General features: G+C 27.8%; 1 protein-coding gene across 1 annotated transcript in view; it reads left to right on the top strand.

Moving 5' to 3' along the window:
• LOC111040038 (1-phosphatidylinositol 4,5-bisphosphate phosphodiesterase classes I and II) overlaps window positions 1–23,851 on the top strand; it is a 53,145-nt gene continuing 29,294 nt past the window's right edge. The window contains exon 1 of the mRNA XM_022323727.1: window positions 1–853. Within this exon, the coding sequence (XP_022179419.1) occupies window positions 791–853 (63 nt within the window). The 5' untranslated portion in view covers window positions 1–790. The remainder of the gene's footprint in view (window positions 854–23,851) is intronic.

The raw sequence follows: 23,851 nt of genomic DNA on the forward strand, positions 1-23,851 counted from the left end.
ACCACAGTCGACAGTCGTTCGCATACCGCCGTCGTCGCCGCTGTCGCCTGTTCGTCGTCGTTGTCCGCCAATCCGTTCGGTCGACGGTCGTTCGGTTTCGTCATAATATCGTAACGCACACACACACACACACATACATGCACACGACGCCAGTGCCTTTTACCCGCCGGCCGCCGCCGATATTTAAAATAATAATAATATAACCGCGAGTACCACAGTCGGCGTGTTCCGTTATCGTCGGGTGTCCAGTCCTCGGCTTGCGTGTGTGTTGCGCGCGTGGTGGCATTGTGTGTTGTTTGTCCGTGGCCGTGTCACGTTATTCATTTTCTAGTTTGTTGCTGTAAATTATTGTTAGGTACATGCAGTTTATACGGGTCGGTTTTTAATTTAAAATTTTTTTTTTCACGCCGTTTCCGTCGGGTCGGCGGTAAAGCCATAAGAGAGAGTGAACGTGGTGCCGAGACCGAATAATATTAATAATTTAAAACAACAACAACAACAACAGAAACGGATTACGCGTTCGGATTTGATTCTCCGTACACCACTGCGGACATAGGCGCCGCACGAAACGTGCGATGACGGCACCGACGTGGGAAACGTCGTGGTCATCGTGGTCGTGGTCGTCGATGTCGATGTCGATGTCGATGCCGCCACCGACGCCACTGCAGTCGCAGTCACCGCTGCCGCCGTCACCGGCTAGACGACCGGTTTGAACCAGTTTGACGGCGCGTGAAAACTAAAATTGTTGTTACAGTCGCCCGGCCGTCAAGTTCGGCACCGAGCACGCGAGATGGCTCCTTTGGACGTGCCCCGGGCACTGTTGGACGGCGAAAAAGTGGTGAAATGGGACGACGTGAGTACACCTTTTACGACGCAGAATAAAGTTAGAATAAAATTAGTACCTACTTGTCTGCTAAAATCACTAATCGATGTATGATAATTCTTAGGTACACCGTATACTGCGGTCTGCGATGACGTTAGTCGGGAATAAAGAGTTATTGTATGTTATTATTATTATTATAATAACAACAACGTGTGTGATTAATAATAATAATATATACAATATGTCAATATATAGACCGATTGACGTCATCTTTATATAATAATATTACTGTAATATTAGTAATGAATGATAATATATGTCTATAACTTTATCGTGAACCGAAGCCCGTTATTGATAACGTAACGGTAGTGTGCGAGCAACAAGTAGTGCCTTCATGTTAGAACGATGTACAGATACTGAGTTATTACTTATTACTACAACATTAGTAGCAGTAGTAGCAGTATTGCGGTAGACAGTAGTGGTATTATAATAGTATTAACATTATTATTATTAATTGAGTAAACCGCAATAGTGGTAATAATATTATGGTGATTAAAGTTTTCAGTAATAAGAGTGATGGGTAATTCGTGTTATAGCTACCTATACATAGACCGAACGTAGTACTTATATACTCAGTATTATAATGTATACTGTATTAATGTATTATACTATACATAATGTAGTGTAAATCCGATGTTAATGTATATAATGTTTATAATATAGTGTTTTCCGAACGCGAAATTATTTACGTAACGGTTACGAGATGATAATAGGATATTCGAGAGAATAGAAAGTATATCGAAACATGTTACGATGCTATTATTATTATTATTATTATTATCATTATTATTATATATACCACACCGCTGATGACATTTATAGTTCTATAGGTCATATTGGCACGGTGAAAAATGATTATAATTATTTCACACGAATATACGTTTAACAAAGTCAACGCGTGAAAGTGAGTGGGCGTAGGAACAACTTGCTGTTTTCGCGGAAAAAGTGTTTTTCAATGAAAAGCGTGTATACTTGAGAAAAATACTTACATACTACTCTTGTACACATTATAAGGTTTAAATATACAATAATATTATGATATAATAGGTAAAATAATACATAATAAATATAATTGTGTATGCAGTGAGCTTATTGTTTGTATACCTAAACCTTTGTAGGTATTTCTTTAGTGTTGTGTTATCATTTTTTTTTAAAAGAATACGTTGAATGTAATATTATTATTTTAGTCTGTCGTAACGTTTTATTATAATAATAATAATTGTAATATGAAAAATAAATACTTAACATAGTGCCCGTGGTAATGGCCGGAGACAGTATTTAAATATATGCTTACACTTAAATATTCCCGAAAAGCTTTTTAAACACTCTGTTTTACTTAAAGTTGACATGGTGTCCGACATTCTGTTTTACTATATCAAGTTCGAGGATTATAATATTATATATCAGATTTAGTTAGGTATTAGTGTAGAGGCTTACATAGGATTTTTTAAGGGAGTGGGAACAATTTTAAATCTCGATAAACAAACAAAAAAATATACTTAAAGCATAAAATCCAATTAAAATAATGTCAATGAGCAAGTTAAACTAAAAGATTTTATCTTAGTGCCTAAAAATATTATTAAAACGCTTCCTATGTTTTTTTTTGTTTTTTTTTTTATAATAAATTCTATCATTAAATTAGTTTAATTTAATGATTTAATTTTTAACTTATACTATAAATAAAGATTAATAATAATATTTATAGAGTTTTAACTTTTAACCAGAATTTAACAACATTATTTAATAAAATTCCAGAGTACTATAATAATATTTCATCATTTTTCTAAACATATTTAATTTTTGATATCTTTAGCCGAATTAAAGTTTGATTTAAAAATAATACTTAAATGGTTACTGAAAAGTTTTTTGTAAATAACGAGGTAAATAATTGAATGCACACCTAACTATTAATTTTGACCCAAAATAAATATATATTATCATATTAACATTAAAAATAATTAAGCGTTAAATATTTTTGTTAGCTTATAGATTTATATCCTAGAATAACGTGTACCTGTTATATTATTATGTTTAAAATTTAAGAAGTTGTCATGATATTATAATATCATTATTGTATTTATGAGAAATAGGTTTAACAATTACTTGTTTTTTGTATAGTTGAAAAATAAATTTAGCATTTGAACGCCTCAGAATAATCGGAACTAGTTTTTCGTCCTATCATAATAATTATGAATTATGAATGTATAAATATATTTGACAATAAAAATTAATTTCAAATATATTTTATAATAAAATACAAAAAACAAATTTATAACAAAGAAAAATAAACAATATCTTACTATCCTTGTTATCGAGGAACATGATCATAGCAATAAAGCAGCCCCAGGACACTGTACTAAAAAGCACATGAAAAAAAGTTCGTAGTTTCACAATCGGTGAATGGTAACGAGATTAGTAATATAAAAATGTTCTAACAAGATTTCAAACTTGTAACAAAAAATTATATTAACTCAAATATTATTCCCATTTATAAAAAAATGCCATCCACGGAAATCCCCCCCCCCCCCTCCTTTCTCTCTACCCGAACAATAATACGTCACTGGTCCATGTGTATTGTGTATAATACACTTAGAGGTACAGAATCATTTATGCACAAACCGTTTGTATTAACCTAATTGTATTTAAACCAGGGTTTCATTAAAATACAGATTTTTCGAAATGTTTGAGTACCTATTTATATTCTATGTATCATTAAATAACATTTTAAGGTCTTAGCGTTTATCGAGGCGCTTATTGAGTTTATGTCCATTTTATCAAGGTTTTATGGGGATTTCACATAATGTTCAACTACAATCAGTTTTAAATAACATTCGTAGAGGCGTGCTATACGTAAAGATAAGGAGTTCCGTAAATTTTACAGACTTTTTTTACTATTTGTAAAATTGAGTGACCCTAAAATTTAATTATTACCATGTAGATTATAAAATTATTTAGATAATATCTGGTTCACAAGTAAACTTTAACATGGACATAGTATCATATGTTATACTCGTGTTTTAATAAGTTATATGGTTAAGATTAGTGATTACATTATTTACCTGCTTCAATATTGATATCATCTGTGTTATTAAATAATTTTGAGTTCGTAATATATTTATTAAAAAAAGACGTTCTACACTTGTACCTAAAAAAATAAGTACATTTAAGTAAATATAGTACCTAATCTTAGGGGACGTGTTTCGTTAGACCAAAAGTGATGAGGGCTGCAATAAATATTATGTACGTATAGGCACAATGATACTTATTTTGCCAGAATGTCGTAACATTGCAATACTAAACAGCAAATACAATTACGTACTGCAAGTACTATTCTACTATCGCTATATTCCCCTTGGCCCTTGTAAACAGTGCACGGTGGTAAACAAGTTACCATAATATAATATGAAATAGATAAAAATATGAATAAACTTCACCGTATAGTTAGAGGAATGTTACAATTTGTAGTTGTTACAGGGGCGCCACAACCATATAATATGTTGTCTACTTGTCTCCGTCTTACATAATATATACAAACATAGTAGATTGTACGTTCACAATAATCCAAATTGATAATAATAAAAATATTATTTATTTTTGGCATAGGTACTTGATTTTTTTTTAGCAGTGGTTGGGGGGTGGCAAACAAATTAAAGATTAAATTGATGGGTCACCATTGAAAAACGTTTGGGAAACACTATAGTATAGAGCATTTCAAAGGATTTTATCGATATTTTAATTTTGATGCAAATTTCGATCATTTTAATAACATTTACAAAAAATATAGCTCTAAGATACTCATAAATTGCTTCGTAAATAAAAGCCCCCGAGATGCCCTAAATAATAATCTTGATAATAATCTTACCTTTACATTTTATAATAGGTTAATTTATTCTAATTACCAGAGTAAAATGGATTATTCTGAACGTAAAATTTGCGATGCTATTCGTTTGTTGGACAAGGCAACACATATAGGTGTGATTCTCTTAATAACTACATAATGTAGTGTCCACCTAATTACTCGGTGAAGTTTATTCATATTTTTATCTATTTCAAATTTTCATATCATATTATGATAACATGTTAACAGCAGTGCACTGTTTTCATGGGGCATTCGGTTTACACGAGTTTTGACCAAACAATTTAAATTAATTTAGTGAACAACAATAAGACAGTTATGAATATTAACCACATGGTTTACACAAAGTCGGTTTTGGTGACCGTGGCAGTATTTCGCGATTTTTCGACCCAACATTATGGACGAAGCATTTCAGTATAGCCGATTTTGTGTTGTTAGTTTAAATATTAGAGTAAATTGACCTATTATTAAACAATAATAATAGGTGATTATTTCTATTTCCTCGTTTTTTTTTTACAGCATTTTAAATTTTAAGTAAATTATGAGAAATTTACAAATACTAATGTCTTGCGTACTATAATAACTATACCGTATAAAAAATGAAAATACTGTAGAAACCAACAAGGGAGCAGAGTTGGGCACCTAATGTTCTTCTCGCCTTTAAGTTTGTCAATTATTTCATTCGAATATTTAAGCCATCAACACAAGATTGGAATTGGTAAACGTGAATTTTGGTATGTCATTAGTAAGACGGAGAAAATACATGCGAGTACGACGACCTCTTAAGTCATAGGAAAACAGCATCGTCACTTGTCATTAGCCTTTTTCTCAGCGGCTGTCGTTATGCTGGATCAAGCCGTTTTCACGTCGTCCGCGATTGCGTAGAGTCGTGTAGTGGTGTGCATTACTAGTACGACGAAATTCCCTCGTAACGAGTGGTTTACGTATCTTACGATTATTTCCGGTCCAATGTAATGCGTCGCCCATTTCCCGAGGATTACGTGCCAAGGTAAGAAATGCGCACTTCATTTCAACTATTTTATTCACAGCATGTTTCTTGTAGGGCTAGACAGTAGTTATTTATACCAATTAACCAACTATCACCAATCTAAACGATAGGTAAATGAGCTATATGATCATAATAAGGGCTACCTATACAAAAAAACATTTCATATATTATATTAATATAATCAATAATTATTATAATCACAAGTTTATGTTGAATTAATTATTGTTATAAGAAAGTTCAGCGTCAGGTGACGCCCACACTTTTTCTAGCTTATCTGAATAGCTACTTTTCTATATATTTGAAGGCAAAAGCTTAAATTGTCGAAGGAGTATTTCAAAAATATTCTTATTTTTCGATTGGAAATTAAGTTTAGCTCATGTATTTTGTATATTTCCTGGTAAAGCAAAAATAATATATATTGGTACATAAAAGTGAAAACTCCCTAAAACATGGTCAAATATACTATCTGCCATCAAAGTCTATTAAATTAAAACATTGCATTGTTATTTTGAAAACCTGTATGGTTTTGAAAATTATCAAGTGCTTATAAGTTGATAAAAAATGTTAAATGCTTCTACCTCAAAAATATTTAAATGCCAAATTATTAAATTTATTCATGTAGTTTTTGTTTGCCTAATTAATAACAAGTACACGTCTGTTATTAGATTTTAAGTAAAACAAAGAATAAGTCGCTTTTTCAACAATGGTCGTCGATTTCTCTAAAAATTCTAAAAATCGTTAATATTCAATTTAATTTAAAATGTTTTATTGCATAAACTGTTCATAAATATATAAACATATTATAAAAAATGAATGTGAATGATGTGTATGAAAACGAATTGTTTTTACTTTTACTAAATGCTTTTGTAAAGGTACCTATTATAGAGAAAAATAAACGTTTATCGATTTTACAATTAAATCAATGTAAAATTCTCTTTTATATTTCCTAATATTTGTATTACTTACATTTCTGTTGAATATAGATAAGATATTTTTTTTAAATATTTTAATAAGTAACATTAATTTAGTTAAATGTAAAATGTATAATATGCTCATTATATATTATGCAAATTAATTTTAAGTTTAATTAAATAAAAGTTCAAAAACCCCTTAATCAACTCACCTCAAAGGGCGTATAATATTATTTTATTTTAGATTTTAAAAAGTTGTTTGTGTTAGAGTCCTTGCAGCTATTATAAATTGAAATTTCGTTTTCCTTATCCGTGAGAAAATAAACCTCTTGTTTTTAAGGTGAGACATGGTACACAGTACTTTATTACTCGTAGATGGTCGAAGATATATACTTTTGCAGTACTTTTCTGAAATTGGATACATTTCGCACATGATTCATTTTCATTTAATAGAATTTTAATAGTTTTTTTTAAAGAGTATTTTATTTGAAAATCTATAATATCATCATTGGGGCTTGTGTTACTATTACAATCAAAAATAATGTATTTCTTTACTCCAGAATTTTGATACATATCAAATTTACGATTAGGTATATGTTGTATTATACTAAGTGAAAAATATGTAACCTATAATAATGTTGTATGCTGATATTTTTTTATCAATTCATAACACTAAATAAACAAATGTATGATATCATGATAATATTTATTTATTTAATATAATAATAAAATATAGGTACCTACGTCAGTACGTGTTAATATTTTTAAATTAAAACATTTCCAAATTAGATAAGGTTATGCCATATTTAATAAAATTGTTATTATAAAAATAAATGTATTGCGTCTGTAGGATTAAAAATGAGTATATTATGATTTTGTTGGTAATTTTTATTTTATAAACAAATTTTTTTTCTTATACACGTTGATTTTAGTATGTGGAATTTGTCTAAAACTAAACTTATCTTTTTAAACGATATTTTTACGTTTTTAATTTATTATTCATTTAAATGATATAATAAAATAATATTGTTCTAAATTTAACATTGTCACTTTTCAAAATAAATTACAAATATAAATTAAAACTATAGTGAGTAGCTCTTATAAAACATTTTTAGTTCGTGTTCGTCTACCTACGTCAATATTTTTTGTTACATTTTAATTATGTAAATATTGTTTTGATTTATATTATGACAACTTGAGTACCTAGGTACTACATCGCTATTAGTTAAATGAAAGTATTTTAATATAATGTGATTTAGTGATTGTATATTTTCCTAGCAAGGGTAAGAAAATATCATATATTGTTCAACTTAGGATTGTATTTGATATGAGCATTTGACAAATTTATGTGAGTAATCATATTTTATAAAATCATTGTTTGTAAGGAAAAAATACTTTCTATTTTTCTTGATTTAGGCTCTACGATTTGAATTTTAAATTTCGGCTAAACTAGGTGCCGATACAAAAGCAGGTCAAATAATGATACAAGAGAGCTTTTATAGCAGAGGTTTGAAATTAAATTACACGAGCTTGTAATTTTTGATTTTCGTTCTAACTTAATAGAAGTAAAAATATAGCTGCATAACTTTTTAATAATAATATATAAGTGTTTATATATACATATATTGGCACTTTTATTAAGTGCACAATTTGATCCTAAATTTCGACAAAATAAACCATACACTCATATGTTATAAGTTATAACTAATAACCAACTTAAATTATTTGATTAAGTAGTACATTAGCTGTAGCTAATAATAAAAGTATATTTAATTTTTTTAATTTGAAAAAAATATACATTTATACCTTTTGTAATACTTTATAGTTATATTTTTATATGTATTATATTATATAATTTATTGTATTGACTAATTTTAATTAATTAAATAGTTTCATTGTTTTTCAAAATATATGTACTATATAAATTTAATATAGAATTGCAATCGTATGATATTGTATTTTGATGTGTACACTTAATTATACATTTGTAAATCTAAATATATTGCAAAATTGTATAGACAATCTAACATTAGTTATTTTTTATTTTTTATTATAGTTGATATTCATACATTACCTACTAATAGAAAAGTATGATTATTAGTTAACTTTAAACAAAGAACTTAAATTTATTTTAAACATATTATTAATATTAATGATATGAATGTCGCAAACCATTTTGGAGAAATCGATTTGAAATTCAAAAGTTATTAAGCTGTTGAAGGAAGTGTACTGTTGAGATATTTTTAAATAGGCAGGTACTTAACTAAGCTTTTAACAATTATAAAATGGGATTATTGAATCTCTATTGTTATAAAATGTTATTTCACTAAGTTATATGTTAAAAGTTTATCAAAAATTAACCGCATTGAGAGTAAAGTAAAAGTTTAAACTTATGAAATAACAATTATCATGGTCAACGCTTTAGTATCTACGAATACGTACTAATTTTGTTCTTTCTTCTTTAAGATATAATCATATTTTATAATTCTAACGACACTGTGGTTTTTAAAATATAATTGAATCTTTACTACCTAGTTTAACTGATTCTTATTCCCAAAAAGTTTATTTAATAAGACAATTGATCATACAATTAAAGCTATATAAATTAGTCAATTTTAGTTTTATTAATGTTTGTTATTAATGCTATTCTTTTATAATGTAGACAAACGAATATAAATGTATTATATTGAAGAACCTAATTAAAAAAATATATATATTATTATTTATATATTCTTATGTCAAAACTATATTAAATATCCTAGTATTCATGTTATTAGTTTATGCTCACGAATAATAACATTTTACGTTTAATACACTCGTTAATGTTATTGTGACCTGAGTTATATAAATATTTTGAACGTAATTAAGACGTATATACCATTTTATTCTAATAATTAGAAAGTATTAATTTTCCATGTGGTATGCGTAGGTACATGTTGAAAATTGTATTGTCGTATGCGATAATAATTATTAAATTTCATTCAATATTTCTGTGCAGAAATAATACTACATATTATAATATTCTTGTAATTTTCACAATATATACATTTTTTTAAACATAGTTAATGAAGTTTATGCCACTCGACGGAAATATATTTATACTATTGAATTATTAGGAAAAACTTTATTAATAGCCTGTAAAGCCTGAGTATGGTGTACATAATCTTTAAATAAAAGTAAAAAAAAATACTATCGTTTTTATAAATTTAACCAGCTCTGCAGAAGGGGCTTGTTAATAAAATCTATCATGCCGGACTTGTTTAAATAGTATAATTTTATTTTTCCAAAGAACAAAAAAGAATAAATTATTTAATTTGGAAGGTATTAGTGAGTATCTAAATCTTAAAGTATATTAATTAAGAAGGAACGCAGAATCTTATTTGACGATTATTATAATAAATTAGGAACAATGTACATAGCAATATTCCGTACTTATATAGGTAGTAACACTAGTAACTAAACGTAGAGGCTCTACGTTTATCATTGGACATCAATATACTATACAATATTATTGTTATATTATAAACTATATTTTTAAATTTTTAAACTTAGAGTGTTTGTACTTGTACGTTAATCAGAAATTATAATTATAGTTATTTTCTCTTTTACATAACACTAACAATATAATATTTTAACTCGTGAATGATCATGATTTATTGTTGACATTTTTGACCGTAGTCCTTTATGAGTGTAAATTATGCATTTTTTTATTTATAGAAATAATTATTATAATATGTACTACCTACCTCAGTACTTCATATGTTTGAAAGTAAATTTATTACACATGTTAAGAAAATTTAATATAAACAATAAAATATAATACAAAGCATTTAAGCATTAGCTTTGAATATAACATGGACCTATATGACCACAGTAACATCGTTATATTATTATCTAAATAAGGTTATTTTAAGATAATGTAATGCAATAATATTTTATCGTATGCACATTTATGTATAATTTGTTTTTATTTAATAGTATTATTTTATTTCTTTTACAACTATTTTTATACTTTGAATTAAGAAATGATTAAATGTGCATATTATGTATCCATGTAAACGTTATATTATATACCTTCCATTTTTCACCAATACGACGCATCATGCGAGTAATAGCTTTGCCGCAGTCTGATTTAACGACCTAAAATTGAACAGATAATAATGTACAAAACCTTGTATCGATCATTACATTTTTTAATAAAAATAATTTTAATTATAGATATTCCTAAATAATTTATTTCATACAATTTAATTGAAATATTGAACGTCTTCAAAAAATTAATTTAAAACAATATGTAAGTATTGCTGTAGTATAAATTAATTTTTTTCCCTTAAAATGAATAAAAATAATTTGTGCATATATTTGTACTAATAAGTCATCGAGATTACAAATGATCTACAAACAAAATATAAGCCATTTTATAGCGGAAGTAACTCATTGGTTATATCAATCTGTATTTGTACCACATTTATTATAGCTCTACAATTACTATGTATGTATATTAATAATACAACTCAACAGTTATTATAGCTGATAGCATACAAATATTTTATGATAATAGTGAATAAATTATAATAATAATGAGATTTATTATTTTTTTTTTTATTTATTATAATTAAATGTTTTAGCATATTGTGCGTGCTATTACAAGTTTAGATTTATTATTAAAATAAGTGATGTTAGTATCAATGTAAAATTGAAGACTAATAAAAGTCTACAGGCAAAAATAACATAGTTTAATGAGTACCTAATGACAGTAATAAAATAAAAGTAACCAAAAAGAAATAATAATTTTTTACCCAAGGAATAATATATATTTGCTTGTGTAATACAGGAAAATGAAGGATTAATAACGTAGAAGATTTAAAAGAAATTCAGATACCTATGTAGTTACCTATTATTAGGTAATATGATATTAGTGAAGTCAGAAGCAACAGAGACATGAGATGGTTTGGTCTTGACAGGGGGCGGGGGAGTTGAGAAAGTTTTTATTTTGTTCTGGATGTAGTGTGGTTTGAGTGGTTAGTTTTACAGTGTCTGGATATAGCTTTGTAAATTATTCACTCCTTGTAATTAGAAGTGTGATCATGGTGCATTTGCCTGGACTGCTTTTATCATTGATACGGTAGTCTGAGTACCTAGTGATCTTCACAGCACTTGGTGCAGCGGGAAGGATGATGGCAGTGATTTGAGGTGTGCCCATAAATCTGGCAGTTATAACACCTGCGGTGAATCATTCTTAGTCTTATGAGATATTTCCATTTTGATCATGGTATACAATTGCGAAGATAGATTGAGAATATCCTTATTATTGCTGTCAGGTTTGAGATCGACAAAAAAACAGAGGAAGCGGAAGTAGGTTTTTAACGTTTACAATGTATTAAACCAAATAACCTAGCGCTTAGAGCTTCAGAAACTTAAGAGGTGACTAGGTAAGCTTAGTATGGTGGACGTTTCTGTTAATTATCCTACAGAGTGATGATGGTGAAATTATGAAGGAATGGAATCTGGCGTTATTTTTGAGACCAAGTGGTGGTTCATGGTACCTACCATTATAATATAGGCGCCCGTGAGAAAAGATCATCAGAAATGAAAGCGATGACTTACACAAGAAACCGTTAACATCGGTGAGTTGCACTAATGTGATAGCTTTGATTTTGGAGTTAACATCAGTGTTTTATTATGAATTAACGGAGCCTGGATTTGAAAACTGTCTTGTTTGGATGTATTAATCGAGTTGTCGAGTTTAACCACATTGTTGCAACCACGTTGTCAACGCGAAGAATCGATCGGATAAGCAGAAGGATTTGAATTTGGGAATCAAGTGATGAGGTGAGCGTACATTTTGATTTAGTGGTTTGGTGATTTGATGAGTCATAACTCATGTTGAAAATAGAGACGACACATAAAAAATCATAAAATTAATAAAGTTAACGACTCGAATATACCAGTGATCGTGGAAGCGGGTCAACACCGAACTGCAGAAGTATCTTAAAAATAAACTCACTGTTTCTAGTCTTCTTAGAAGGAATAACATGTTCTAGCATGTATACCAAATCCATATGATTTGGTGATGTCTGCTAATTGCTAACCCACCCCCCCCCCAAAAAAAAAAAAAATTATTTCTTCTGCATAACCATTTTCCTTGTAGTTTACCTGGCATATTTTTTGTAAAGATGCACACTTATTCTGTTTGTTTTATATTCGCTAATCGTTATAATATTGTCATCTCAGTATTACAATTTTCCAAATCCAATGTTTCAAAGTGCTTAAATTTACTACAAACTGCGGTTTTGTCGTTTAATTTTCAAGACCAGGACAACAAAGAGGATTCTCACGTTAAGTTCTGGTAAAGTACCAAAGTAATATAAAAGTCTCAGTGTCTTAAGAATGTGTGCTTCACACAGATTTCGCAGTGAATTGTTGAGTATTCTCCCTTCTTGTGGATTTATGCTGTGAATATCTTAGTAACTTTTGCGTGTGTTATAAAGTTATTACCTGCAACCAAAATTAGTAAGTTCACTTGTACAAAATAACTGCATGCGTGTTTACTGTTTACCTAGAAACGTGGCCACCGATGTTATTAAAGTTTGTTTAATAGTGTATTAGATTTCAGACATTGTCCTTTAGACGATTTGTCAGGTCACTTGTTTAATGATACTTTGCAGCGATTGGATTTGGTCCTTGAGATTCTACTAAGGCCCCTGGATTACTGTTAGGAGATAATGACTATAAATTATTACGTCTGTCACTTCACCTACTTCCATTTGTATAATAATATCTTTTTATGTTTTGCCATGTCCAAAAAATACTTGGTTAAGATTAATGCGTGGATTATTTTCCAACACCAATTTGTATTATGTTTGTATTAAATAAAAGTATATTCATTACATTTAAAAAAGGTATTTTATACAATTATAACTATAATGTAGTTTTGAATTAGTTCTATTTTATAATTTTGTATAATACCTTCGATGTTAAAAAATAATCTTAAATCAAAATGTAAATATTTATATTTTTAGTCAATTTTCAAAATTATATCTGTTATAATTTATACTTGAGTTTATGAACCCGTGGTTGGTTTTGGATTGTTAATTAATTACTGGAATCTTGACATAACGAAATTGGGCCTGCTCGAAAACTTATAGGTATTTGAATAAACTTCCTTAATTAGGATAGTTGTACATAAAACACAACTTCATTGATGTAACTAAAACAAATAAAAAAATGTTCATTACAAATTAAAATTACATATTCCTAGTTACAAAAACAATCACTAAGTATTTAAAGATCAATAGTGAGCTGATGGTCTAATAAAATAAATAAAAATTAATACATTTCAGTGAATCATTTACTAACACATTTTTTGTCCTACCCGGCAATAATGTTTTAATCATGTGTTAAAATTATTATTAGTTAAAATACTAAATTTTATTTGATTTGCGATTTTGATGATCATAAATATTTTTCAGTTACTCCAGTTTCAGCAATTTTCAAAATTATTAAAAAATTATGTTACCTATATAATTGTTCTGTGTTTTTGACTATACTCGTAAGATGTTAAATGGAGCTTGAAAAATATTCATTGATAAATAATTCAATTCCAGAGAAAAATGAAAATGTTGATCTCTCCGAGTTGACAAAGTTATATTTTATGTGTATTAAACTTTATATTTTATAGTAGATATTATACTATAATACATAATATTATCCTTAAAATATTAAATGACGGTTTTATTAATTTGTTCACCAATCATTTTACACTGTTATAGGTACTGTGTATTAGCTAAGGCGAGGTCTTGTTAAAAGGAGAAATTTATGTCACAAGTTACCTAATTTTTTTTTCTGAAAAAGATTCGTAATATTTAATTTTAATATTATGCATAAAACATTATCTGTAGAGAAATATATGTTCTACAATTTATATTTTGTTAGTTTAAGGTTATGTCAAATTTCAATATTCTAATATTATTTTAAAACTGCGGTTTTTACATAATATAAGTTTACTCAATGAGGTTATAGCCTTACACTAGTAGTTAATAGTTATATTTAATTAAAGTGTTTGTTGTCTTTATTTTATTCAATTGGAATATTTTCAGACATACATATCAGCGTATTTTTTTAAATAAAACTATGTAAACCACCAAATATTTAGACATTTTACTTAGATATCGTTAAAAAGTATAACATCTGTATCGTAAATATAAAAAATTATAAAATATATAGAAACCAGGCATGCATGTGCTCTTGTCTCGCTTCGTTATCTGCGGTGCAGGCTAGATAAGTGTTTTATTATTACAAATTAGAAAGCAATGGTAAATATTTGCATTAAAAATCAACGTTTCAACACACATTTCTAAAATAAATACATACACGCTAAGCCAATACGTGATATCAATACAAGATAACACATTAACTCAATTAAGAGTTCGACTCTCGAGGATTGTAAGTCAAAAATTAAAATGTATTGTTATTTGTTACATAAAATATTTTTAAATCAACAATAGTATTGATAGTTACTAGTTACTACGAGTATAATATGGCTACGAAAGTTCTGTTGAAGGACGCAATGTGCATATATGATTTATTGCGATCGTTAAATATAGAGACTTAAAACCATAAATTGAATTAATTATCAATAGAAAAAAATGTTCTGTTTTCAATGTGTAATAAATTAGTTTTATGAAATTAATATTTCAAAAATATATGATGTATATAGTTTATAACATATTTTTATTTTAATTTATAGACTTATGAATTGGGTGTACTGAGTGTGGTTGGGTACACTATTATCGCATTATATATCCCATATAGTAGTGAGTTAATTTACAGTTTGTTTAATTGGAGAGAATATATTTTAAGTTTGTTCAAGTCTAGGTCAACTTCTATGGTTTAATACTTTAATCTATCCTTTAAAGTTTTTGTACTGACAAAATCTTAACAAATTATTATACTGTACATTTAGTTGGTATTTGTTATCATCTATACACATACAGTTAATGGTTTCCAATTAATTACGCTAAATAATAAATAAACTAAAAAAAAAATACAGTATTAACGGGATTTTTCTTCTAATTTGGTTTTCCTGATTCCGGGCGGATCGATGAATGCATTGGCGTTTAATGATACGTGTGTGAGTATTTTTTTTTAATATGTTTCAATCTTTTATACCCACCAAATATTTATATATTCAGCTACCATATTAACATTGCTAGATATGGTATGGTTGTAAAATTATTTTGGCACATTTTTAGCTATTTATAGAAATTTGAAATTTTTGGATCTTTTTGATTTATGCAAGTCAAAAATCTTGAAAATTTAAAACAAAGTTCCTTATAAAATATACTCATACCCCAAATTGAAAAATATCGAGCATACATACCATGCCATAATTTTTTGTAATTGTACTTAAAGTTAACAATTTTATGCAATTTGCCAAAATACGAAAAAATGCAAATTATTTTGTAGATAAAAAATTACAACATTTTCAATATAATTTTAAACGTTTTAAAATACAATAACGCAATGGTCATCGCAGAAATAAAATGTAAAAATATGTTTCAGAACTTTTAGCGTTTCATCTAAGTATGACGAAAATAGATATTTTCGGTTCACGACATTGACCATTTATGCATATCCTAAAGTTGTTTCTCAACTATCTAATTATAAAAATATAAATACATAATAAATGCTATATAATGTCAACGCATTTAATGAACAAACAATATAGGTTTAGACTCGATTTGGTGACTTGCATACTAACAGCTATTTGTGAAATTTATTGTAAGGAGCTGTACTATGGGACCGGACCTATACTGTAAATTAGATTATACCATTGGTTGTAGTCTATAGGACAATATAGGTATATGCTACTATGCTATACCTAGTACATGTCTTATTATTAAATTATTTATAATCAGGATTTTTTAGTGGTTGTCTTATAATTTTAGTCATTATGAGACTTAATATTTGTACATTTGACTTATGCAATATTATAAAATATAATTATCGCCATCAAATATACCAATTAATGTATGCGACATTAACTGATATTTTTACAGGCTGTAGTATCTTTTAGGGAATTATCCATTGAGTAGTTTAACATACAAATGACAATTACACGCCTGTAATTATAACAACCCACTGAAATCATCTTTAGCATTCAGAGTATGTAAGATAGATAAGTAGTAATTAATTTAAAAACGTCCTAAGCGTATAATAAAATAAGGTACTCCTTTAGATTAAATATATTTTAAGTATAAGGAATATAATATATTTACTGATTGTCGATTGGATGTGAATTTTTTGTATTCAATAAAATGTATTTATTTATTATTTATTATAATTTTAACCGGATACATGGGTGATTTTTTACATAGAGTTGTAAAATTTGTAATTTATTCAATTAGCAACAGCAAGATTAATATAATATATGATAAAATTATCATTGAAAAATATGTTGTAACAGTATAATCATATAATATCGTAGTATCAAAAAGAGACATTTAAGTTAGAAAATTAAATTTAAAATTTGGTTCTACTTATTGGCGTTTGACAACAGGTTTCTTATTGGCTAATTTGATAAATAATTAGTTTTGGTATGTGGACGTAAAAAAAGACCAGTAGTTCGGGTTGGACGCTAAGGTATACTATACATATATAGATATAAAACGGATTGGCGAGAAAATTAAATTGTTCCATTTAACAATCCTTCACTGAGCTAATATCTGCAATACGTCTTCGTTCGACCAAGGAAGATTGGCTGATCATATTTGCTACCAGACCATGGTAATTGTCAACGTAGGTAACTGGCAAAACAAAAACACTTACTCTAGACGTCCTTAATTGCTAGCTGCGTATATATGAGGATTCCGCACAAAACAACCATACTCTGGTATGTGTGGACAAAAGCACGATTTAACACTCTAATAGACATACTTAGTTGCAATTCTTTTGCCAATCTTATTACAAAACCGAATGTTTTAAATGCCTTGCAGCACACATAGAATATTTGCGAACTAGGGTCAAGGTTATAGCTATTAATTTAAAGCCAAGGTCCGTAACATAATCAAATAGGTACTCACGAAATATAGTTCTCAAGACAATAATAAAATACCACCGGCGATTGGGTCCTAGCAAATGTTAAAATCTTATACTAATTGGAGAGATCGAGTGATAAACCCAATGCATTGAACCAAGGCGAATATGAGGATTCTCCAAAACAGCTTCGAAGAGCGAAATCAATAATATGTTGCATAGATATCATTATAATTATTAATTACTACAGGTATTCAGTCGATGAATCAGTGTTTCTAATTTTCAAAAATAAGCATTTTATTGTTTATGCATCTCATGTGATACAGGTAGTAACTCGACATGTTCATAAACTAAAATACAACTTAAGTCTACGAGACCTACGTATATGAGATAAAACTAAACACCACCTGCTAATCTCTCAACGGTCCCGAATACATAACACACATACATACAATATATGTGCATACATTTATATGGTTATTTACATCGATTTAATCCTTATAGGTTATAGACGTTATTGAAGATTCACGATAAGGGTCAAGATTATTTACAAAACAATTTAGCGATTCTTCTTCAAGTGTTTATCATTTCTTTTTTTCTAGTTAATTTAACTAAATTTACTTGGCTTAAATTAACTTAACATAATTTCGTTAGACTTAATGTTTCAGTTTTATATTTCTGTGGTAAAAATATGTAATATATATATATATATTGTATCTAAATATTCATACATTTAATAAAATAATGATAAAAACAAATACAATTTACTGACACGTGTTAGTTTATACACCGAAACCACCGTTTTATATAAATATAAATAAAATGTCATCTTTCATCAGAACATTTCTAATATTAAAACGGCTGCAAATCTTACAATTTATTTTAGCTATCCTCAACTTCTTCGAAATTACCTATAGTTTACCTTTTAAAAATATAAATAATTGTGTTTAGTTTTCGATCAATTGAGATTGTGCTTGAATATTTCAAACTTTTTTAACATTTCAAAATGAGCATAGTATTCTGATAAGATTCAAAGAATGAAAGTTGGAAACTTTTCTTGTTTTATTTTCTGATCCGGCGGTTCAATACTAACGTATTGTATTATTATTTTAAATTTCAATTCAATGATAAAACAATTATATATTGGTACCTATATGCATCATCTAATTACAGAATAAGTAATAGATAGTAAAACAATAAAGTACTTCTTAAAAATAATTTTGTGTAATTAAAATAAATTTCAAAAATAAAACCACCGTCAAATTATTACATTCCATTATTTGGAATTTCAAATTATAAATTTTATTGTATAATGTTAGATAATTTTAGAATCTAAACTAATAGAACAAACTCCTCAATAATAACTTTAACCTAGTAAGCAGAAAAATATATTTTTTTAAGCGTTAGGTTTCAGTGTTAAATTTTAAAACAATTAGCACTTCGAAAAACAATAAAAATTTATTTGATTTTATCCACCTTAGATTTTAACCATATATTTCTAATAATAATTTTATTAGATGTTAGAATATAACGAATTAAAAATTCGTGATGTTCAAATATTTTTTTTTCGTGGCATTGACGATGCTGTCAGAACTGCTTAAGCATTTCGTCGACAGCGTCGAAGAATACTATTTTTTATATATAACTTCTTGAACACTTTGGTAATTTATTGTTGAATAGAATTTATTAATCTTAATATATTAAGCTATACATCAAAATATTCGTTGACTGCAGAATCTTATGGCCTATAGTATTCAAAATGTGATCATCATTTTATTAATTAAACTATTGAATTAAGTTCTCTAGGTAAAGCATTTTATAAAAAATAAATAGGATTTCATTTGTATTGTTTTCATTAATAATTTCGAATATTCAATTGAATTATTGAATATTGTATTCTAGATATAACACAAAAAAATTATGAAAACAATTATGTTCATTCCTCACCAAAATGTAGAAAAAATTGGTACAAGCCTGTATTTGATAACAATTGTTTCAAATTTTAATATTTTATGAATTGTTTACAAATTATAAAAATATGTATGAGTATTACAATGTATAATTGTTTAAATTATTTGACTGTAAGATCAATAAATTATTAATAGATATAAGAGTGATCAAATATCGTATAATGTTCAATTTGGACATTTTAAACCCACTTTTAAAGCCACACATTCTTTTTTGCATGTTTTATACTGACTGTCAGCTCGGTTCTCGGTATACTACGTTCAAGGGATTATCTTTTTACCTCGGCGTTATAGTACATAAAATGTGGTTTCAACTCTTATATCTTGCACCGATCAGTTTTCATTGAACCTTTTCAGGTCCGTCGCCGTTCAACAAAAGCTTAGGGTGTGTGTGTTTTACCACTTTTTTCAAGTGAATTTAAAATTTATGAAGTATTTCCATTTAGAAACTAAGTACTATTTAGTATGGATAGTACATATTTAACTATCAATCCAATTAAAATTGTACTCGTATTCTTTGTTTGTCCACTGTGAAAATGTATATACGTGCTCACAAAAATCCTTAAAACTGTATATGTTTGAGGTACCTACCCTATTTTATTATAGAATAGTATATGAATATTAAAACTGTTGGTATTTGCTAAGTATTTTCGGTCGTAATTATTTTTATTATTTTTAAAACACAGTACACACGGTACCTACCTGCTATTACAGTTTATTTTCAGTTGAATAATTTTTTAGAGATAATAAAATAAATTTTTTTTTTTATTCATGGTTGAGCATCAACAACTAAGGTACAACGATATAAATATTAGTTATATAACAATAAATACTTAGGATTCACTGGATTGCGTTATACATATCAATATATACTTGAGATTTGTCTTGAATATAGGGTACAGAGATTCGAAGAGGCTGTCTGTAATTCCTAGGTTACTTCTGGTTACCACTTGGTTTCGACAGCGTACGATGAGGTGTTTAATTGTAAGAGGTTCTCCAAAATACAATTGTATAGTAAGTTATGTTAAACATAGCAAATATACATTGCGCCAAATAATTAAACTATCGGTCAAATGTTCAATTCCATTTATTATGTAAAAAAAAAAATAATAACCAGAGCAACTCGCTCTGCTGTATAGTATTTGTCGAGTGTGCATAGTCATTGAGTTGGTTACTGTAGTGGATGTGTTGAATTCGAATTCAATGATAAATCTTGGTATACGATAAAAAACAATTCTGAGCTTAGTGTGGTATCAACTAGATCCCATTAGCTACTAGATCTGCAACCAGAAACAACCCTCAATGTTGAACATTGAAGTAGACTTGTATATTGTTCCAAAAATTGATAAATGAATGACATGACAAAATAAAAAATTGTAAAATCAATACACATTCATCGCTCTGCTCATAATTCAAAAATGATACTACAAAAATTGAAATGAAAATAAAAATACATTGTCGTGTGCCTTATAATAACACCCGATTTTGGTACTAAGGTAATATTGAAACTACGAAATACATAAAGCAATATATCACGCAAACAAGATTCCCCCCTCCCTTCTCTCCAAATAAATAGATAGTTGTTTCATTTCCTGGAATATCGACGGAAGAGCGTATTAGGTATTGCTAGTACAATTACTCAATTTTCGTTATCCACATTGACATCTCAAGCTGTATATACTATATGTAGTCTCAAATTGAAAATGGTTACTACCGCATTAAACATTCAATCAGGGTTAAATAATCTTCACCATTTTGAACAGCATTGTTCTATCAAGCCAGCAGTATAAGATGCGCATTATCTTCTTGGTCATCGAAGTTTGCTGTTCAGCACTTCTACAAACCCAACCGAATCATTTCGATTAATCCCTATTTGAAAACTAATAAACTATAGGATATTTAATTATATAGATATTTACTATTTATTTATTAATTAATTGTACGGACCGATAAGCCCTTTCAATATAGGTATATGATTTAATTATTACTGAAAATAATTACAATTACAGACAAGACACAATGCAACAATATTAAGATTAACTTTACTAAGTTCGCTAATATTAAATTTAAATTAAGAATGTATGAGAAATATGAATAAGTGAAACATAAAATAGATATACATTTGTATACATTATTTTTTCTGAACAATGTAACATTAAATTTAAATTTACCACTGTTTGATTAAATTAAGTCCATTGAAGTGAATATTTTGTAAGCTAAGAATAATGCTCGACGAAAACAAAAATATGCAATATAGCTTTTAAGATAGTGTGGAGTAACAAATAGATCATTGGTACCGAAAAAGTATGAAGAAACAATGAATGTGACCATTTAGTCACACTCATATAATCTTAAATTAAAATATAACAGAAAGTTATCTTTTTATAGGATTAGCCAATCGTAATCGAATCATATCTATTTCACATCCCAACTTCCCGTTCAAACTTTTTATCTTATGATCCTTTGGTTAGAGCTATGCGTAATTTAAATAATAATAATTTTGGTATATGGCCTTAAATTTCGTATTCACCCAACGTGTGTAATTTTTCTATTATAATTATTATTATTCTTATTTCTTAGTATATTGTTTAACATTCTCATTTATGTATTTTATTCTTATCACTAACGTTAATTTATGTAATATCGTTATTGCTATATGTAAAAAGCCGTTTGGCGTTTATACAAATAAATAAAAATAAAAAAAATAAATATCTGAATATTGTGTTCGTTGGAATTTCTGGTTTTAAGTTTAATTTTTAAAAGAAAACTGTATTTGACTAACCAAAAATATTTTATCTGTATGTAAGTTTTGATATCAAATTATGTAACCAAAATTTAGGGTTGGTCTTACAAGGGAACAATAAAAAATTTTTATAGGCCTGAGGTCTTTTTTAAAATCATAAGTATTTTTACTAATAAAACCTATAGCATTTTTTAAAATGTATTCAAAATGATTTCAATGCGGATTTGATAAATCTGATTCAAAATCTTCAACTATCAAGTCTATTTGATTCGTTATTCTTAAGTTTATAATTTAATAAAATTGGATTTATAGAACGGGTAATAATTAATTAGATAGGGACTATTAACTTATTAGCACATCATTAAGAACAGGTTTTCATAGGTACTCAAAGTGTATAATGTATTTAATTGTTCTTGTAATATCTCAAAATCTGAAAATGATTTAATTGAACAGAACAATTTAGCACCGTTTGCAAATAGTAATACCTGTACAGTATGAGTACGATCAAAAAACTAGGAAAAATTATGAAAATTGGGAACCCTGTAAAAAACACCAGTCAATAATTGAAAATCATCATAAATATAAATTAAATTACTTGGGAATGGTATTTTATGTAAAAACTAAGAAGCAATCCATCTTATAGAAATGTAACATCAAATCCAAAAACCTCTAGCTTATGTAATAAAATAGGTACTATGGTCATTGGTCAATCTTATGGAAAGCATTTTTGAAAGTCTGTATATTTTTATATACTAGTCGGATAGCCTTCAGCCGAGGCAGTCGTGTGCTTATATTACGAGTATATTATAATTTATCTCGCTCTCGATGTTTTAATATTTTATTTGGAATTTTTAATCCCTGTTTCAATCAAATTTGATTTATTCAAAAGATGCCTAGTAATTTTGTCAATCAAAAGTTTGAGGAGTATGCATCAACCCTCAGGTAAGAATCAACCCAAATTTAATTAAGTATACTACTCTGAAAACGTAATAATGCAGAAATAATAATAATAATAGCATACCGCCGTCTAAACTCTAGACCGGCCATCAATAAAATAAATAATCGCGCACCAATAACGCCCAACCCTATAATAATTTGAAATTCCTACCATTACAAAAAAAAAATATAAATAATGAAACCACATCTCAAAATGATATTTGATGGGTATCTAAGTGATGAATACAATTCAGAATATATATATATAACGATCCAATCGCCAAACAAATACATTTTAAAACACTTCACTAAAAGCATATTAAATCATCTAAATGAGTTTTAATCATGCTGAATTCCTAAATAAAAACCAAAATAACTGATAGTCGAAATTGGAAATAAAAAATATATTTTTCCAACAGTATCTAAATTCAAATATTGTACACTGCATAAAACATAATCTCAGCGGCCCATTTAACCACGTCCTGTTTGAACAAAATATGTAGATTCTT

This window comes from Myzus persicae, unplaced genomic scaffold (genome assembly GCF_001856785.1).
Source record: "Myzus persicae strain clone G006 unplaced genomic scaffold, MPER_G0061.0, whole genome shotgun sequence".
Taxonomy (NCBI): Eukaryota; Metazoa; Arthropoda; class Insecta; order Hemiptera; family Aphididae; genus Myzus; species Myzus persicae.